The sequence below is a fragment of the Rhinopithecus roxellana genome, chromosome 8 (assembly GCF_007565055.1).
Source record: "Rhinopithecus roxellana isolate Shanxi Qingling chromosome 8, ASM756505v1, whole genome shotgun sequence".
Classification (NCBI taxonomy): Eukaryota; Metazoa; Chordata; class Mammalia; order Primates; family Cercopithecidae; genus Rhinopithecus; species Rhinopithecus roxellana.
The window spans coordinates 120,166,955-120,188,726 of NC_044556.1; the positions used below are offsets into that span (position 1 = coordinate 120,166,955).

General features: G+C 38.0%; 1 protein-coding gene across 1 annotated transcript; it reads left to right on the forward strand.

Moving 5' to 3' along the window:
* The first annotated feature begins 238 nt into the window (after window positions 1-238).
* Window positions 239-21,381, forward strand: METTL11B (methyltransferase like 11B). Its single transcript, XM_010372395.1, has 4 exons — window positions 239-453; window positions 14,710-14,885; window positions 20,086-20,335; window positions 21,077-21,381. The coding sequence occupies exons 1-4, from the start codon at window positions 300-302 to the stop codon at window positions 21,346-21,348; spliced, it is 852 nt and encodes a 283-aa protein (XP_010370697.1). The 5' UTR covers window positions 239-299; the 3' UTR covers window positions 21,349-21,381.
* Window positions 21,382-21,772: the final 391 nt, after the last annotated feature.

The following is a 21,772-nucleotide window of genomic DNA, read 5'->3' on the forward strand; positions in this document are numbered from 1 at the left end:
TTTTTCTGGATGAAGCAGGATCTCTCTCAGCCAGTTTTCATCCTTACTTAGCACCTGCTGGTTTGGAGTGGTGTCACCCAAGCAATCAGACAGGGGGGATGTGCCAAGAGCCTGCCCTCCTCTCCCACTGTGTGCTGCCCCTCCTCCCTACATCCCATGACAGCCTGTCCTGATACAGATGGACAGAGGACTGGTTTAAAATGACAGTCTCAAGTTCGTTTAGAAAGAGAAGGCTAATTCAAAGAAACAGCAAGGCAAGCTTCCTTTCTCTGTAGGAATCATTATTATCCCCCTTCATCATGGCCCACCTGGGTGCCCATTTTGCCTTTAGATCCCGCTGGCAGAAGACCGACGATGAACTCTGTCGATATAGCATGTCTTTTATCCTTCACAAAGCCATTCGCAATGACTTCTTTCAGAGCTATCTCTACCTGCTGGAAAAAATTCCCCTGGGTAAGTGAGTCAGAGCTACTAGATAAGAAACAAGAAATGACTGAAGGAATTGCATGAGGTCATGGGGCTTCTAGAAGAGAATTTAAAACAAGGATACTTTTTAGATAAGAAAAACTCCACAACCAATGTCATTGGGCTGAAATGTTTCAATGGAATTCTTTTATGGAGAATACAAAGATTAAGTGCCTAAAATAGAGTCAGGACTTTATTTTGGGATTTCCATGCACCCTCAGACACTGTGATTTGCTTCTCTGGGTGTCTGTTGCCTGAGTGTCAGGCTTGTAGAAACTCAGACATGTTTAATATTTACAAAAAATTGTAATTGGGCAAATTTGATAATTCAAAGATGAGAGTATTAATGCATTAATACACTGAGTAAGTGTTAAAAAGAAAGACATAACAGATCAAAATGTGCTTGGGGTATGTATGTATGTTTATGTGTGTGTGCTTGTGTACACACTTATAATCCTCTCTGGTCTTCTTGAATCACAAGAATAGTCAGAGAGCCTTAAAAAAGCAGATTTTAGCTTGGTTTTTGAATATTAAGAAATCAGTAGTCTGTCTCCATTTTTGTTATTTCCTCTAGTTTTCAGAGAATTGGACAACAGAGCAATAAAAAGCTTATATGGTTTGCCTACTCGACTTTTTTCAGCCTCTGTGAAAGTAGTTACTTAAGGGCACCCTAAACAGCACTGAAGAGGAAATAACTTACCATTAAAGAGTAAAGTACCCTCCTCCCTTTGATTTATATTTTACCCCGGTGAAAGCAAGAAGGCTGTGTATCAGCCTAGTCTGTTTTCTCAAGGTCGTCTGAAAGCCCCATTGTGCACTTGAGGTGGTCAGGGTTTCCAGCTGTTGAAGCAGCTACATAATTCTTTGTATTGCATTCAAGCAACTGAATGTTAGCAGCCTGCCAACACCTCTTTTCATAAATCCATTTATGAGGGATCTTTAATTCTAAACATACAAATACCTTCATTTAATATTTATATAACTTCCTTCTAAAACTTTTTATCATCTATGACTTTATTTGATTCTCATAGTCACGCTATGGAATAGATGGGGTAGGTTATCATTATTTTTTTCTACCTACCTTCCCTCCTTCTTCCTTTCATTTTACTTTTTCAAAGGAGGGAAATAAAATTCAGAGATGGTGATATTTAATCTAGATAGAGTAATATCAAAGCAAAGACCAAAGTCCAGGGCTTTTTTTGGTAGATCACACTGCCCATGAGTAATTCTTTTAGGACATATAACACATCTCATCTATATCCAAAAGGAAAAAATAATAGAGCAGTTTAAGTGGAAGGTGATGATGTTCTAGCCAATTCATATGCTGCAGAGCATTGCTTTTCTGGAGACACTCTTCAGGCCATACCTCAATAAGAGTAGCTTTGTAGCCTTGGTTTTATTAGACTGGAGAAAGGTATCAATTACAATAGCTGAGAAGAGAGTCACTAACAGGCAGATGACTGCCAAACTTTACAAATATTTACTAGAGAGAAAAAGAAGTCACCTTTGAAAGCAGCTGAAGATGAATGAAAAAGTAGAATACAATAGTCTCTTCTGAAAAGCAGATGAAAATTAATTTGGCACAAGTGGACAATAATTTATATTTGATCTCAATCCCTTTTATTGTCCAATAAAATCATTGTGATTTTGTGTTTTTCTCCTTTGTAAGTATGCTAATGGTTTACCAATTATTTTCAACCTTTTAATAAAACATTATTATCAAAAGGCAAAGTTTTTGACAAAATATTCCATGGACACCTAGTGTAAAATACAGGAAAAAGTGAAACTTCTCTGCAAAGGATTGGGGTCAGGACCCTTTCCTTGGTCTAGTCTCTTAGACTCAGACTTACCACTGTCTCTGGAGGCACTTTTTTCTGTTTTTTGTTTTTTTTTTTTTTCTGGAGATGGAGTCTCGCTGTGTCGCCCAGGCTGGAGTGCAGTGGCACCATCTCAGCTCACTGAAAGCTCCGCCTCCCGGGTTCACGCCATTCTTCTGCCTCAGCCTCCTGAGTCGCTGGGACTACCGGCGACCGCTACCATGCCTGGCTAATTTTTCGTATTTTTAGTAGAGACGGGGTTTCACCGTATTAGCCAGGATTGTCTCGATCTCCTGATCTCGTGATCCGCCCGTACTGAGACTCTTCTATAATACCTGTGGGGTTCCATAAACACAGTTTGAAAACCATTAGTCTATTCCAAGCCAATATTGCCTTCATTTTACTTATTTGCAACTTTCCATAAATGGGCATTGCTTATTTTCTCTGACCCTGATGATTTGACCTGGACATTAGTTTCAACTGAGAGTCACAGAGCTAGCCTCATCCACAGTACCTCTTTGAAGATAGAAATCTAGGGCTCCATTAGTCAATATGGACTGGGATATGCTGCAATAACAAATAAACTCTGGAATCTTGATAGCTGAACACATAGAGAATATTGTTTTCTCTTGCTACATCATTTTCAACGTGCATTATTGGAGGTGGAGGGGAGGCTATATTCCACACAGGCAATCAGGGATCCAGGATGATAGAGGCTTTGCCAGCTGGAACATCACTAGTCACCAGGCAAGCAAATAGAGCAGCCAAAGTTTTGTCTACTAGCTCTTAAATACTTCAGCCCCAAAGGACATCAATTACATCTGTTTAGAATTCGTTGTCCAGAACTTCAAGAATGCTGGGCAATATGAAGGGAGCACATGTGTATTTGTTCACTAGCAAATGTTCCTGCCACAGGGAAAAATATTTTATTTTGGAGATAAAAATACCAGACAATTCTTATTTCTGATCAATTCAGTCATATTTAATGTAAGAGATATTTATGGAATTTCATTATTGTCAAAGTACTGTGCATTAGAAAGGATTCAAATATTAATAAGACAGTTTCCATTCTTCTTCAGGATTTTATAATGTGACAATGGATGCAAATCTACAAATAACTATGTATTAATCCCTTTAAACTAAGCGTGCAGGGAAATCAGGCTACCAATTCTGTGAATACTCAGATTTTTTGTGGCTTTTTCCTCTAATGGGAGAAGCCGAATGTTCAGAAAGGAATCTGCATGTAAGTCTTATCTGCCAGTGTGAATTTTATTCAATTAGAAGGTTTCCCTTAATCCTTGATTCACTCATTTAAACTTTGGTTTTTGTCCCAGGAGTTTATAACTTATATTTATGGAATGCAATTGTGTGTATTAGTTCCCCTATTGGACTCTCATTCCCATGAGAGTGAAGACTTGCCTTTTTCTTCCTCTTCTGTATCTATTTAGCATTTACCATGGTTCCCGGCACATCGGAAAAACTCAAAAAATATTTGTTAAATGAATTAAATGGCCTCTTACGGATAATTAATTGTGGATCAGCAAAATTCTGAGTTCAAATGTTTGCACTGCTACTACTAGAAAACTGACCTCTGCAAGTTACTAAAGCCTCTGAGTATAATTTTTCTTAAAACTATAGCAGAGTTGATTGAAGGATTAAATGTTGGTATATATGTGAAATAGTCCTCCTCAGTAAATATTGGTTTATTTCCTTCCTCTGAGCCAGGCCTCTTTCAAAGTCACCATGTAGCTTTCTCTAGAACAGGCATTACCAAAGACAATAAACTTAATTCAAAATATGAGAGTTTTCAGGCTGCAGTGAGTATTAATTATGTTTTTCCGTTTGGAAATAAAACTTAGCCAGAAGAGATGCTTCCTCTCCAGCTCTGCTGAGGTGTTTTACAGTCAGCTTCCTCTACTCTTGATAATTTCAAGACTTCATAGAAATGAAAATAAAGCCCTTCTTTCAAAAAGGCTAGGGAACTTCTCCTGTAGGGTCTGCACAGAGAGTTTGTTGTTTGGGGTAATTATATGGAAAGAACGGTGGCTAACCAGACTCTTTGATTCCTTCTTTCCTTCCTTTCTCCCTCCAACTGCCTAGATTAGGCAGCCAGTCTCACTCCAGCACACTATGTGGTGACATTCAGTCATGGAGAAATTTGCTGAAACATCCCTGGCAAGCTTCAGAGATTCATGGAATAGCAAAGACATACGTACTAAAAATCTCCAATGGAAGACTCAGCTATGCTGTTGAACATAACGGATCTTCAGGAAGAAGTGAGAACAAGCCTATCGTTGTTCTCAATGTTTTGCATATAACTATCTCAGTTCATTTTCATAACATCTCTATTAGGTGTGCTGTTATTTTCGCCATATGATATTTGAGGAACTGATACCCAGACGAGTTAAGTAACTTGCCAAAGACCTTATGGTGGTGAGTGGAGTAGCAGGATTAGGACCCAGGTGATCTAACTCCATGATCTTTTTTAAACCACTACATAATACAATGTAAATGAAAACTTAACTCATGGGGCAATATAAGTTTTACCATATTTTATGATTTAACAGGAATAGAGAACAAACAGCCTATGAAGAACATTGGCTTCCTGTTGAGATAATCAAGATAGGCAGGTCAGTGAGTAGGTTTAAATAATCTAGGTACACCAACCAAAGTTCTGTTAGAAGCTTGGTGTGAACAAGTTTTCCAAAAGTGGCTATTCATGAACAAATAGGATACAGAAGAGGAAAACAATTCAGTGGAAATCTCCAATGTATATGCCAGTGCTCAAAGGGTTCCACTGGAGCTGCTGGGATAACATCTCCACGTTTAGTAACAATTATTGAGGAATAACTTAACACTCAATGATTCTTCTAGTGTTATCCACATTTCTGAACACGTAGAAGTCAATGGATATTCATTAATTATATTATTGAGCAAAAGTCTATTACTCCTAGACGTTGTTAAAGGCTTCATGTGCAGAACAATGGTTCTGTGTGGTTTAACAGAAAGACCAGAAGCTTTTGCATTTGAATAGGCACATGCCAGGAACTGGTTATGACATTTCTTTTCTATATGATATTAAGTTACCAAGTCTCTCAGATTCTCTTACTCATCTCTAAAATGATGATTATAATTCTAGTCTTATAGAATCATTGTGACAGTTAAAAGAGATAAAGTGAAGAGGTGACATGAAAGTACTCAGCATAACGCCTGGCACATAGGAGGTATCCTCTCTTGCATTGATCCCTTTTCAGAAGAATCAGTCTCTGAGGAGGAAATTAACTCTGGCTTTTAACTTTGATGGCAAAGACATAGATTGTCTAGCTACGCCTTTGCCATCAAAGTTAAAAGCTAGAGTTAATAACAACATCTCTTAAAAAGCACTTGGAACTTCCAGAATAAAACTCACCGCACAGCTATTAGTATTTTAAAAATTTATTTCATTCCCTTGATAGGCATTGCTGCACAACTCAGCAATGTACAATGATACATTTTCAAATGTTTATCGCTACCTGTGCAATACAAATGCATTTTTCTCTTTCAAGCAATGAAGAAAATATAATTTTCCTTTTTATTTAGCGATATTTTTTAGGTACAGAGTATGAGAGGGATGATCTATAGGTTTTCTATTTAAATAGACATAGGTTCAAGTTCCAGATATATCACTCTCCAGCTACTTAACCTTGAGCAACTTAGTTAATCTCTTAATGCCTTGGTTTCTTCTTTTGTAGAATGGATATATAATGTTTATCTTACATATTCAGTTCAATATAAATTTTTGCATATGTATTACATATAAACATGTTTGATCAATTAGATCAGTTACTATTTTTTAATTATTTGAGTATGCCTAATTGGAAGGACAGGTATTTCATAAATGATACCAAAGGTATGACTTATGTGTGCTTATGTCGGTTCATCCCTATCACCATTCAGCTCTTTGTTGAACCCATATATTATTCAAAGAACAAAAAGCTAGCTTTTAGTCAATGAACATTCAAAGAAGGCCCATCAGGAAGTTAGCATAACGTTAAGTGCTAGGGTTATAAAAAAATAAGACAGAGCCTTATCCTGAAGAGTTTAGTGTAGAAGAGAGACCTACACAAATATTTTTTTAAAATGTGGTATTACAGTGATAGAGACCACTATAAAATTCTACAGAGGTGCAAAGGAAGCATGGGGACTGCTGAGTCAAATCTCATCATGAAAAATCTGTCTTTAGTATCTTCACTTGACTTCTGGCCTTTTCAGATTTGACAGTAGGTCAAATGGGGAGTTCAAGAAAGAATAGAGAGTCAGGAAGACACTCAGCAAGTAGGCAGGGGATAGATCTCTTGCTGAATTTGAGAAAGTAGATTGTCTTTCCCCAATTTAGAAGTCAGGAAAACACTAAACTAGCCCTCAGTTGAAAAGAAAAAAGCCCTACACAACTTTCAGAATAGGCAGTGCCCTATTTTAGAGATAAGAAACACCAGACACCTAAAGTCTATAGGGAGCAAATAAAACCTAGAGGGTTCCTCTGGGCAATTCAGAGACTTGGTAATGACAGCTTTCTAGCATCCTGGCACATTTAAACCTTGAATTTCACCAGAAACACTGATAAATCCCCTCCACCCCGACTGTTGGTGTAAAATAGAATGAGGAGGGTAACATTTGTTGAGTTTCTACTCTAAACCAAACACCATACTAGGTGTTTTCACATTCATTATCTCATTTAATAATCCCAACAAGTTGTATGACAGGTTTTGATATATTTGGGATATTTGTCTCACCCAAATCTCATGTTGAAATGGAATCCCCAATGTTGGAGGTGGGGCCAGGTAGGAGGTGTTTTGGTCATGAGGATGAATCCCTCATGCCTTGGTGCTGTCCTTACAATAAGTGAGTGAGTTCTTGTGAGAGCTGGTTGTTTAAAATTGTGTGGCACTTCACCCCACCTTTTACTCCCACTCTTGCCATGTGATGTGCTTGTTCCTGCTTCACTTTTAGATGTGAGTAAAAGCTCCCTAAGGCCTCCCCGTAAGCTAAGCAGATGCCAGTGTCATGCTTCTTTTACAACCTGCAGAACTATTAGTCAATTAAACCTCTTTGTTTTATAAATTAAGCAGTCTCAGGTATTTCTTTATAGCAATGCAAGAATGGCCTAACATAGACAATTTGTACTGATGAGTAGAGCATTGCTCCTGAAATGCCTGACATGTGGAAGCTTCTGATACTTGAAAATGTGGAAGTGACTTTGGAACTGGGTAATGGGAAGAGGTTGGAAGAATTTGGAGGGCTCAGAAGACAAGATGATGAGGAAAATTTTGGAACTTCTTAGAGTTGTTAAATCACTCTGACCAAAATGCTGATAGTGACACAGACAGTGAGACAAGGCTGCTAAGATCTCAGATGGAAATAAGAAACTTATTGGGAAGTGGAGCAAAGGTCACCCTTTTTATGCTTTAGCAAAGAGCTATGTTGCACTGTATCCATGCCCTAGGGATCTCTGGAAGATTGAACTTAAGAGTGATGACTTAGCATATCTGGTGGAATAAATTTCTAAACAGCAAAACATACAAGATGTGGCCTGACTGCTTCTAACAGCTTAACCAAGATTTGGAAGCAAGCAAATGACTTAAAGTTGGAAGTTATATTTAAAGGGGAAGCACAGCATAAAAGTTGAAAATTTGCAGCCCAGCCATGTGGAAAGAAAACTTTTTCAGAGTAAGAATTCAAGCAGGTTGTGGAACAACCACTTGCTAGAGAGATTTGCATGACTAAAAGTGAGCCAGGTGCTAATAGCCAAGATGATGGGGAAAAGGTCTGGAAGGCATTTCAGAGATCTAAGAGACGGCCCCTCCCATCACAGACCCAGTAGTATAGGAAAACTGGTTTCAGGGGACCAGGCCCAGGGCCCTGCTACCTTGTGTAGCCTCAGGGTACTGTTCTCCATATCCCACTCCAGCTCCAGCTGTGGCTCAAAGGGGCCCAGGTACAGCTCAGGCATCTGCTATGAAGTGCAGAAGTTGTAAGCCTTGTTGGCTTCCACATGGTGTTAAGCCTGTGGGAGCACAGAGTGCAAGAGTGGTGGAGGCTGCCAAGCCTCTAGATTTCAGAGGATGTATGGGCAGTCCTGGGCACCCAAGCAGAAGTCTGTTGCAAAGGTGGAGCCCCCACACCGAGATAACCTTTACGAGTGTGGAGGAGAAATGTGGGGTTAGAAGTCCCACACAGAGTCCCCACAGGGGCACTGCCTACTGGAGCTATCAGAAGGGGACCAACTGCCTCCAGACCTGAGAATGGCAGACCTACCTGCAGCTTACAACCTCAGTATGGTCCAGCCCAGGAGGGGAGCTGCCCAAGACCTTGGGAGCCCACACGTCATATCAGTGTGCCCAAAATGTGGGGCATGGACTCAAGAATTATTTTGGAGCTTTAAGATTTAATGACTGTCCTGCTGGCTGGGGTTCAAGCTTGTGAGGGACCTTTAACCCATTTCCTTTGGCCTATTTCTCCCTTTTGGAATGGGAATGTTTTCCTAATACTTGTATCCCCATCGTATCATGGAAGTAAATAACTTCTTTTGATTTTATGGGGTTGTAGGTGGAGGAACTCATCTCCAGATGAGATTTGTAACTTGAGACTTGGGACTTTTGAGTTAATGCTGGAATGAGTTAAGACTTTGGGGGACTATTGAGAAGGGAATTTGAAATGTGAGAAGGACAAGAGATTTGGAGGTCCGGGGCAGAATAATATGGTTTAGATATTTGTCCCATCCAAATCTCATGTTAAAATCCCCAATGTTAGAAATGGGGCCTGGTGGGAGGTGTTTGGGTCATAGGGACAGGTCCCTCATGGCTTGGTGCTGTCCTCTTTGTGAGTTCTTATGAGATCTGGTTGTTTAAAAGTGTGTGACACTCCACCTCTCCCATTGCTCCTGCTCTGCCATGTGACATGCCTGCTCTGGCTTCACTTTCTGCCATGGTAGAAACTCCCTAAGACCTCCTCAGAAGCTTAGCAGATGCCAGCGCCATGCTTCTTGTACAGTCTGCAGAACTATAAGTCAATTAAACACCTCTTTTCTTTATAAATTACTCAGTCTCAGGTGTTTCTTTAGAGTAACACAAGAACAGCCTAAGAGAGGTATCATTACCTCTTTATAGAGGAAGAAGCTGAGGCTAACATGAGTTATGTAACCTATTCAAGGTCATAAAACTAATTTGCATCAGAGCCGGCAAACAAATCCAGGGATGTCTTACTCCAACTTTTTCCTTCCTCTCTCTTTTTCCTTTTCTTTCTTCCTTCCCTCCCTTCCCTCCTCTCTTCCTTCCTTTTTTCCTGTTTTACCATTACTTCTTTAATGGCTAAATTGAGAAGTACTCATCTGCAAATCTCTTTTATGGAAGGTCTTACCTTTCACAGGGGCATCTCCTAATTGGGCATTTTTTTTTTTTTTTTTTCTGTTGCAAAGGGCTAACTTGATCAAATATTACCAGACTCAAATCATTTCAAAATTACTGTCTAAACCTAACTTACAAGTCTTCTGAAGAATTTTAGATCATTTTAAAATTGACAAACAGGTCTAATAGCTGGAATAGAGAGGTATTTTAAAATAGCTATATTCAACCACTTAAAAAAAGAAGAAAGAAAAGAGGATACTCAGCACAGAAAAGCACTTAGCTATCAACAAAATTTCCTGTTTGTCAGAAAGTCTTCATTTTATTGCCAACTTGGATAATATTGTCTTGACTTGTTGTCCCTATCTCTGATACTGGACCAATATTTCCTTTCATGTCTAGATTAAGATTTTGAGTGAGTATTTTGTTTTTCTCCAAATTTTTATATTGAAAGACAGCAAAAGTCATCAAATGGCACATTGCCTCAAGGTAAACTTACTTCTTTGCATCTTTGAGTCAGAAGATGAGACCTTAAGCCACAAAATTCTTTTGCTACCTGCAGAAGATTTTCTCAAGGAGGCATTTGAAAATTCTGAGCTTTATCCAGATAATTCATGCCATGTGACATTTCTTTCCTGCTCATTTTTTGATAACCCAATTAAAAAGTATCCTTCATGGTTAAGGTCTTATGGAGTCTTCTTGCTGCTACTTGCAGGCATCTGCTGCATGCCCAAGGCATTTTTTGGTACTATTCTTTGGGCATGCAGCCATGTGACTTAACTCCTCCATGCTAGGTGTAATCTCCATGAGAGAGATTGAGGTTTATGTCTATTTCCTGAATGTTGCATTGGGGCTTAATAACTGAATCATGAATGAATTGTCTTTCAATGTAAACTCTCCTGGATATTAACCTTTCCTAGAAATTTCATTTTTATTCTCCTTCAGAGTAAACAAACTCATACTCTATTTTTCTTTTCACCACAAGTAAATAGTGGAAGCTCCTTGGGAATTCAACTCATAATGTAGGTCAAGAAATAAATACTACATTAAATAAAAAACAAACAGTGTCTAGTTTTTGTCTTGAACTACCCCAAGTTTCATATAGACATTGCAATTCTTTAATTAGCCAGTATATATATTTGTATAGTAAAAAGCCATGTGCTGGTGACTGGTTGACTTATCTGAGTCAATATGCACAATTGCAGAAGCTTTCAGGAGGGGAGAACCTGGGGCCGAACATGACATCTCATTTATCTTTTTTTTAGTGAAATGCTGCTGTCAATTAGGTGAAAATGAGAACTCAAGCCCATAACCATAAAAGCCCACCTATTGAGTCTGACGCCTGCTGAGATTGGCATTCACTTGTGGTCTAAATGTTGCTGGCATAATGGACCATTCCTATTTCTAGATTAAGGGTTTTAATAGACTGCACAAACCAGTTGACTTAAGCAGGTGATGATGAGTGTGGCTGCTTTGCTGCTTTGGTTGGATCAAGAGAGCCCTGGGCTATGGCTTGCCAATGATCCCAGAGCAGCATCCAACCCTGGGCAGCCTCTGTGAGCTGTGAGTTCCTAGCCTGATTTTCTGAGACATCCAGAAGAATTTGGAACAGTCATATTATTGGTGATGCCTGATTTTTGTCATCCCTGTTGAATTTATAAGCACTTATTAAGTCACTTGCTGTGTACACAACACTTTACCAAGTGCTAGGGAAGGGAGATTGGTGTAGGTCCATGGTTCTCAATGTTTTTGAATATAAGGACTATTCTTTCAATGTTGTGTTTTCTCAATCAGTAGCTAATTTGTGTGTAGAATAGCAAAAAAAGCTTCTATGTATTTATTTAAACTTTGAAAAGAGTTGAATTTTAAAATAACAATCTATGTATAATAGTTAATCTGTATGGAGGATATAAATAATATTGGTGGCCTTCAGAAAATGATGAACTACATGGAAACTGATTCTTGTTCTTGTTATCCCTTTCAGCAAATTCATGGTGATTCAGGGTACAAACATTGGCTCCAGTGTCTCCAAGTTGGAAAATGCTGATGCAACTCCATAGATGGAACACAGTCATAGTAATATAAGTGGTATTTTTTGGATTTTTAACTTTTAGAATCAAAATTTGGAACTATGTAATTGTTCAATTCTGAACACCATCCAACATCTCAGTCCTCGGGTTATCTGAAGAAAAATGTTCTTAAAGTGAAATAGGTATTTTTCTCTTTGATTTCTTCTAGCCAAATTTATGCCATATTTTGGCTTGCTTCATGCCCTGATCATAACATTTTTGAACCATTGTATATTTCTCTTGGAGCTTTCAATTATCTTTTATTTTTGGTGGTTTAGATTAAAAATATGTCTTCCTTAGAATATTTCTAATATCTCCTTGCTTCTTGCCTACTCTGTTGCCTTGGATCTAGCTTATTCTACTTAAAGATATTATTTTTGAAATCTATGTTTTGTCTTGTAATATAAACTGATTTCTTTCCAGATCTGATACATATCTGTCATTTTGGGATTTCTTTTCATTGGATACCTGGTTAATTACATCATCTTTCATCATACATCTTCTCTTGATTGTAACCCTCACTGGGCTGGAATATAGCTTCAAGAAACTTCTGAAGAATGAATCTATAGGAGGTAAATATTCTTTGAAAATTTGACTGGATATTAAGTTTAGTTTGCAAAAATTTGATCTCAGAATATTGGTGGCACTGTGCCATTGTTTTCTAGTGTTTCTGATGAGATCTGTGATATAAGCCTGATTCTAGTCTTTTGAACATAGAGTTGCCAAATAAAATACATGATGCCAGCTAAGTTTAATTTTAACATAATCACCAAATAATTTTTGGTGTAAGTATTTACTCTGGAATGTGCAATATTTCAGGCATACTCAAACCAATAAATTATTCATTATTTGTCTGAAATTCAAATCTGTGTGTTGTGTATTTTTTTCCCCCTAAATGTTGCAACCCTATTTGAAGGTCAGCCACTCTTCCTCCTCTAAATGGCTTTTAGATCTTCTTACTACTCTTTCTGTTTTGAAATCTCTTAAAGATGTGCTTAAATGTGGCTTTAAAAAAAACCTATGCACCTCAGCACTTTGTTGGATCTTACAATCTCAGCACCAGGGAATTTTCTTCTATTACTTCCTTTAATAATTTTCTTCCCTTCATTTTATTAGTTTTCTGGAATTCTGATTAGCTTGATGTTGGGCCTTCTGAATTGCTTATGTAAGTCTAGTCTTCTTATTTCTGTTCTGCACATCTATCTTTTTGTTTTATGTTCTGGAAATTTACTCAACTTTATATCTTAAAGTTTTTGGTTATCAAAACTTTAATTTCTAATAATTCTTTACTGCTCTTTTAATTATAATTTTCTTGGAATCTTATCTTTAATTTGTGGATGTGCCATTCTCATATGTCTTCAAAGATATATGAGTTTTTTGTTTTGTTTTGGCTTAAATTCTTATCCATTTCCTGAATTATTTTTGTTTTCTTTGAGGTCAATTCTGACTATCGCAATCTTTGTTTTTCAGGCTGCTACTTTACTCTCATGTGTTTGGAGATCATTTATCCACATTTAAGAATAAAAAACAAGGTAAATAATTCTAGGCAATGGATAAGGTTTCCTTTGTTTTGTACTTGTCCCCTAAATAGACAAGAAGCCCTACATGTGCAGGTGGATTTTACCATACTCTGATGAATGGGTGTAAGTGACAGCACTTGGAGTCTTCTATATGTGAAAATGAGTAGTCTAATATTTTAATGCTAACTGGTCTAGCTCTTCCTAGGCAATTGATCTACTTATTCTTTTTAAAGACAACAGACACATTTTCCCTTTCTAGGATTATAGCTGTGCTTTCTGCTGCTTTTAGGAGGGTGCACTTGTCCTCTTACCTGGTTGTTCTCTAGACAGAGTTTTGATTTATGCTGTTTTTTTGTTTGTTTGTTTGTTTCATTTTTGTTTTTTTGACTTCCATTCTCATTCTTACACTTGCCTTCCTATTGATTCTAAGTCCGGAATGTAATTTCCTCTTGCAAATATTTTGGCCTGCAAATTCTTTTGCTTTGTTCCATCTGCTTTTCATTGTCGAGAAATTTATTGTAATCATGAATCCATCAGTGATACCCTGTCATTTTCCTCACTATTATGGATTTAGTGTTTTAAGATAGTTCTCAGGGAATACTGGGAGGGAGAGAAGACAAATGCATGTACTCAGCCTACAATCTTGAACCAGAAGTTCCATCCTTTAATCTACTGTCTATCATTTTATTATGAATGTCTTATGATGAAAATATTTTATATCTGCGTGGGTGAATTTTGGTTTGCAAAACACACTTATGTGTAGTCTCATTTATTCCTCAGAAGTTGTAATACATATTTTTCTTACACATTTTTGAAAATAATAAAATGACAAAGTAAATGTGAATGTGCCTGGCACACTACCTAGGACAGAATAGCTGCACAATAAATATTATGTCTCTTTTATTATTTTATTTTCACAATGTAGAGTTCAGGCACATTTCTGTAATATTGGTATGAAGACATATTTGGATATGTATTGTTTGAAAAAGATATACAAACAGTTACCCCTACCTTATGATTAGAAGCAAAGTAATTTTTTCATTAAACTTTATTATAAGCTTAATGAGAAAATTCTCAGAAAACATTTGAACTCAGGGATAAAACTCACCACAAAACTGATGACATTCTTTACATTATTGTAGCTAACACTGTTAAAAATTTTAATACACTGATATAGCTATGGGTTTATTCAACTATAGAGTTATTAAGTCATGAAAATGCCACATGATTGTAATCCATAGATGCGATCTCTGAAGATCAGAGGAGTTAAGACGTTTTCCCAGCATTACATAGCATGTAAGTCACAGAGCCAAAACTCAAACCCAAATCTTTTGACTTCAAACTAGTGCTCTTTTCTCCACAGCACAGATTCACAGGCTTTTGAAAGGAAATGTAATGCATAAGGCTGAGCTTTTTTTCTTATAAATATTAATAACTATTAATAATGTTTCATTTGCAGTGAAATTGTATGCTTTAACGAGCCAAGTCATCAATGGCGAGATGCAGTTCTATGCCAGAGCAAAACTCTTCTACCAGGAAGTACCAGCCACAGAAGAGGGTATGATGGGAAATTTCATAGAACTGTCCAGTCCAGATATCCAGGCCTCTCGGAAATTTCTTAGGAAATTTATTGGGGTGAGTTATTCAACTGCAGCTTGATGAGAAGGCAAAGTCATTGCAAACACTGAGCTCGCATGCCTCTGTGTTGTTACTTAAGTCACGACTAAGCCATATGACCCAGCCAAGAGTTCTGCCTGCAAGCCTGTTTTAAGATGTTCAGAAAGGATGAACCATTTATGATATGATAAATATAGTAACACTGGTTTATCCCACTTGGCATTTCACTCTCCTATCGCCAACTAATCTTACATGCTCCAGAGGAAGGTGAATTAGCAGTGTTGATATAAAATTTGGGAATGAAGAAGACATCTCTTTTAGAGTCTCATAAACATTTCATACCCGAATGATTGATGAGAGATCATGCCCTTTGGGATCTTGGGTTGACTTATTGACTCCCTGTAATAAAAATGAGATGTTGGAAGGAAATACATGATTATATTCAGTTTAAAAACAATGAAGGTAGAATCCTTTTATACTATTTTATACATAGTTTTGATTTTACCTTGAAAGAATGTTACCCTTTTGTAGTCCTGCATTGGGTCAACCCCTACTTCCTTACTGTCGTGTCATATGAAGACAGACAGTATATTGTAGGAGTCAAAATTTTGGGCTTTAAGGCTATTGTGGTTCTTCTGCTTAATGTATAAGCAACTTCGAGCTTGTTACTTAAATGTATGAAGTGTCAGTTTTCTCTCTTGTGACTAGGGCATGACAATAGAAGCTACTTCACAGGATAATGTGGAGATCAAATGAAATAATACATGTCAGGTACCGGCTTTAGTGCACAAAATTAGTACCCAATAAAGTTAATTTATTACTATTACTACTAAAAACAGGCTTTCATATAATGTATTCATTCTATTTTAAGGAACTTCATTTAGTTGCTAGAAAAGACTTAAACCCCAAGAAAGACTGGGTGTGGTGGCTCACACCTGTAATCCTAGCACTTTGTGAGGCTGAGGTGGGTGAATCACGAGGTCAAAGTTCGAGACCAGCCTGGCCAATATGGTGAAACCCTGTCTCTACTAAAAATACAAAAATTAACCGGGCGTGGCATTGCACGCCTGTAGTCCCAACTATTCGGGAGGCTGAGGCAGAAGAATCACTTGAACCCGGGAGGCAGAGGTTGCAGTGAGCTGAGATCGTGCCACTGCATTCTAGCATGGGTGGCAGAGCAAGACTCCGTTTCAAACAAACAAACTAACAAAACAAAACAAAACAACAGCAGAAAAGACTTAACCCCCAAGATAAAGCTGCTGCTAGTTCTATCAAAGATGCAAAGTTCTAATTGGTAACAAGTTTTGTTCCAACACATTACAAAGTCATTGGTTTGAGATTTGGTGCCCATTTTATTCTGATAAAGGAAATATAAACATTAGGCCATCAACCAATTTAGTAGCAAAACATTAATATCTCTAGTGTTGAGGTGAGGTTCACTTCAAATCCAATCTTCCTGGAGCACCCAGTGTGTGAGTCCAGAGCCTGACAGTGGATAAAATTGTGATCAGGATGATGTATTTACTGGTGCCAAAGTGTCTGGACATTAGCTTCGGCCATAAAAGACTAGAGAGTCTAGGGATGAAGACCGTGGATATTTACAGATTAGGTTAACTTGGAGTATTTCTAAATCAGTGCTGCTGACTGGCTTTACTGAATGCTGGTTCTGAGAGAGTCAATCTGCTAAGCACTTTAGAAGCGTTGTCTCATTTACTCCTCATGCGAATTCTTGGAGGCAAGTGCTATTATTAGCTCTGTTTTTATAGTTGTGGAAACTGAGGCTTGAAGAGGTTAAATAAGTTGTCAAGATTACACAGCTGGTAAGAGACAGAATGGGGAATTAAGCCCAGCCAGGTCTGCCTGACACCAAACTCCCTGCTGTTAACCATGACGTATTTTTTCCATTTGTCTCATGAAACTGAAAAATCCCTGCTTTATTTATTTATTTATTTATTTACTTTTTTGGTGGACCATAGACCTCGACTCTCCTCCGGCCTGGCTGAAAGCAATCCCTCCTGCTTTCCTTGTGGTGAGGCCGACTTTGATCCCAAAGCATTTCAGAAGCTTAGTTAGTAATCCAGCTGTCTTGTCACTCCGTGTGGAATGCCAAGCTGACCACAGGGATGCTGGTCAGACAGAGCCCATAAGCACGCCCACAGACCTGGGAAAGGAAACAGCCTTGTGCTAGCATATTTATGTTGGAAAAGAGGCAGCCTGCTCCTTTGAAACAAATATAAGGAGTCCTTTTTAGTAGACAAGGCTCATTGTAAAACTGTGACTTCTAAGTACAAACACAGTCACTTTTTAAGGACTGATATTTTGGTACTTTGACCTTCATACTCTAATCTACTAGATTAGTATTCAGTTCAAGATACAAAGAGTTAGGGAATACGATTATCTGACATGACTTATTCTCATGTCAACTGCGAAAAGAAGATTGTTTAAAGTTTTGCTTTCCTTTCAGCACTTAATGACATGAGGCAGTGGGAAAAGGTGTTTAAACTAGTTGCAAATGTATTTACTTTAGCAAATAAACAAATGATACCAAGATGATGTCAATGCCATAGTTGATAACTTTCCTGTTTTAGCTTTCTAGTGGGAAAAAGTAGTAATTCATAAAAAGTCATCAGTATTTATTTGATAGTATTTATTTTTTGACATTTCTCAGAGATTGGATAGCTAAAAAAATCTGGGTCTACTAACTTGTTATATTTTATAGTTTTTATACAGTGACATGAGGCCCTTTCATTTTAGTTTTTTAGCTCCACTGGATCAACCTAAAATAATGTTCTTCAAAACAAAATACATAGGCAGAATCAAAACTAAACTGAAATTCCTAATAATGTTTTACTAGTTTATATGGATTCATAAATATAAACATGGCATAATAAATGAAAATGAAAATAACGAAATGGGCTCACGCCTGTAATCCCATCACTTTGGGAGGCCGAGGCGGGTGGATCACCTGAGGCCAGGAGTTCCAGACCAGCCTGGCCAACATGGTAAAACCCCATTTCTGCTAAAAATACAAAGATTAGTAGGGTGTAATAGCTAGCGCACACCTGTAATCTGAGCTACTCGGGATACTGAGGCAGGAGAATCACTTGAACCCAGGAGGTGGAGGTTGCAGTGAGCTGAGATTCCCGCCACTGCACTCCAGGCTGGGTGACAGAGTGAGACTCCATCTCAAAAAACAAACAAACAAGACAGTCTTGTTTTGAAATCATACATTGCATGTAGTTCTAGTCGTATTCATTCAAGGGCATCAGATTTCAATACAATCACAGTTTCAGGCAGCCATGGTGTCCAATAAAGTTCAGGGTGCTTTGTTGTTCCAGGATTCTACTTCTAAAACTGCTTTCTACACTAATGAGAGCAACATGACCAATAGAGGCTTTTAAGGCCAAGTAATAATAAGAAAAATTTGAAATGAGAATCTCTTATTGAGCATACACATTTTTAGTAAAGTCATTTCTAATAATGACATAATTTTTCCATCTACTGCCCATCTTTTTGTTATGAATTTACTTAGAAGATGCTTCTTTCACAGCATTCATACTTAGGCCTTTTTCTGAATTAGCTTAGTCTAAATTATGTTTGAATGTGACATGTGGCACAGTGTAAGTACAAATGGCAAACACATGGCAGTATACTACCACTTCCCCTTCTCATGCTTGAGGCAGACATCACTAATCTATCATAGATCTCTTTTCTACTCTCTAAATGAAGCCTTATAATTCTTTGTAACATAGCATTAGACAGATATTACCAAGAGAATCAGAGTTATCACTTGAGGTGACATCTCTAATGTAGAACTGGCTTTGGATTCAGACAGTTCCTGTTCTAATTCTAATTCTGACATTAGTTATGAAATATTAGAAATCGGAATTTTCTCATCTCCAAAATGAGGATAATAATCTATATTGTGGAGTTTTCTTATTATAATTATTATAGCTAAGAGCTTGCTATGTATAAATAATAATTATGGTTATTATTATTCCATTTTGAAAGAAGTTACAGTTCCTTCACTTTTTGTTCTTCATTGTGATTTCCTAGCATAACGAAGGCCATTTGGGTGGACTAGAAAGCTGGTTTTCTGATGTTTCCCTCTGTTTGTATTTCACCTTTGATCCTTAGCCAATTTTTTTTTATTCTTAGTTCCTGAGAAATCAAGAGTAGGCTTTTCCCTTAAGATCTTGATTGGCAACTTCAAGTATCTTGTTACTGTAATTTCTAGCACAAAACTGCTTCAGCAGCCATCCCAATTATGACCAAATAATTTAGACCAGCTGAATCTTCATAAATCAGAAACGTTTTTTAAGTTTTATGGAAGCAAGTTTGAGAAAGTTTGCATTGGCTGATTTCTCCCTACCTCCACCATCTTCCCATCCCCTCACTCCCAGCTAATTTAATGCACAGATGTACTTAAAAAAACCGTTTTTAGAATTTTTATGCCAAATAAATCATGTAGTTTCTGGTACCAAAAAAACCCAGAAAACAACGTTTAGCATTAAAAGACACGAGGAAACTTTGCCGAAACTATCTTTTATCCATGTGAACTTGCTGTGTGCCATCAGGGCTGTATTTGAAATAAAATCCTGGCCAGGAATGGAAAAGTTAGCATTGTTCAGCTCAGGTTCCCAAACTTACCATCCATCCAAGAGGAGTAGATAATTCAGAGCCTTCAAAATTTGCCTACAAAAGATAAAATTCAACTATTCCAAACTGAAATGTTTCCATTGAATGAGTCTTTAATTTTAAAACTCAGGAAGGTTCTCACTGTTTGGTTCTTTTTTGCTTACATGGCAATAATCTATAGTGTAGAACCATTTACCTGTGGATTTGTCTCAAATTTAGTCATTAACGTTTAATCTTCATAGGGCTAACAATGGCTCATTTTTTTTTGGAGAAAATTACCAAGTGTGTAAACCTAAGATACTATTTTTTAAAAATCTCATTTATAATTCTTTATTTGGATAAAGAAAGCAGGACTAGAAATATTTAGGTATTTTTTGAAAAGATAATTGAATGTATATCTTGATTGTGGTGGTAGGTGCATGGCTATATATATTTGTCAAAATTATCAAATTGTACACAAGAAATGGTACATTTTATTGCATAAAAACTACCTAATAAAGTTGATTTAAAGAGGTAACTAGGGCGTGCAATTTTCAAGGATGGGTCTCTGTACTTGAAATATCAAGGTGCCTTTCTGCAGGGGCCTGGGAGAGCTGGAACAGACTGTGCCTTGGACTGCGGCTCCGGGATAGGAAGGGTCAGCAAACACGTCTTATTGCCTGTTTTCAACAGTGTGGAGCTGGTGGATATGATGGAATCCTTTCTCCTTGAAGCTCAGAACTACCTGCAGGTCAAAGGTGACAAAGTAGAAAGCTACCACTGCTACAGCCTGCAGGAATTCACACCCCCGTTCAGGAGATATGATGTCATCTGGATTCAGTGGGTCTCTGGTTAGTCCTGCATGACTTTGCCTCTGCTATTCTCCCCTTTTCAGCCAGAGAAGACAGTGCTTGGGGCTAATGAGGGCACCAGGGAAGAGTTAGCTGTAGTACTTCGAGCAGTTAGCTCCCTTAGGTGTCATGTGAACTCCCACAAAACCCTGATCTTCCAGATTTCTCCCTTGACATTTTCTGTACAATAAATTTACATTTCTTTGAGGATTTACGTTGGTTCTCGAACCAACCTAAATGGAGCAAGTGCCTTTGGACCAACCTAAATCCTCGAAAAAATCTAAATACTTGAAAAAATTTCAAAAGTGCAGTCAAAAAGATTAATCCCCATTTACTGGCACAACTAGACATTCTTAGATTTAAATCCCCAGGAAATGAGACAGCAGTGAATTCGATTTTGGGGTGTGTGTATGTGTGACACAAAGATATAGTAATACAGGGGTTCTTCAGGGGACAGGGAGGGACTTGTGGGGGGTAGACAATAATTTATCTCATGCCTATGAGGTTGACAGGCTAGGTAGGATAATATATTTTACAGACAGGGGACAGAGCCTTCTCTAAGAGGATATGTGTCCCCTTATCTAAATTTTCAAAGCCTCCTGTAACTGAACGAGGCTATTAAATAATTCATGAATGAGTGAACAAAGGATCTCCTGATTCTTAGCCGTGTTCTTCCCTACTCACCTTCCATCCTCCCTACCATATCATCCTGTTCCCCCATCCACTTGGTCCCCCTTGTAGGGCACCTGACTGATAAGGACCTTCTTGCATTTCTTTCCCGGTGCCGAGATGGCCTGAAAGAAAATGGCGTCATCATATTGAAGGACAATGTGGCCCGAGAGGGCTGTATCCTCGATCTCTCTGACAGCAGTGTGACTCGGGACATGGACATCCTCCGGAGCCTCATAAGGAAGAGTGGGCTAGTGGTGCTGGGCCAGGAGAAGCAGGACGGCTTCCCAGAGCAGTACATCCCTGTGTGGATGTTCGCACTGCACAGCGACAGACACTCCTGAAAAAGCAGCGGGAATGAACGCCCGGACTGGGCAGTGGTGCTTTGGGACGGGGCTGCTATCCTTCCAGGTGCCCCTTGTAATGCAGATAGGGAAGGTGAGAAAAGGGATACAATGTATGTCTGGAAATAATTTATGATATAATATGCACCTGTTTTCAGTGGTTATACAATGCCACACTCTGATGAGACGTGCACAAATTCTGTGGATTTTCTGGAAAAAAAAAGTGAAATATCAGGAAACATGCTTTAAATCTGTTTGTATGTGTCTAAACTGTACAAGCGTGCATGAAAACAGAAGGCATAAAAGACAGCTGGCCTGCATCAATATTTGTAAAAATCGTCTTTAATAATATCCTTGGCAAAAATGGTGTTTTTTTTTTTTTTTTTTTATCACAAGATGAAATCAGCATTCTGTGGGTCAAGGA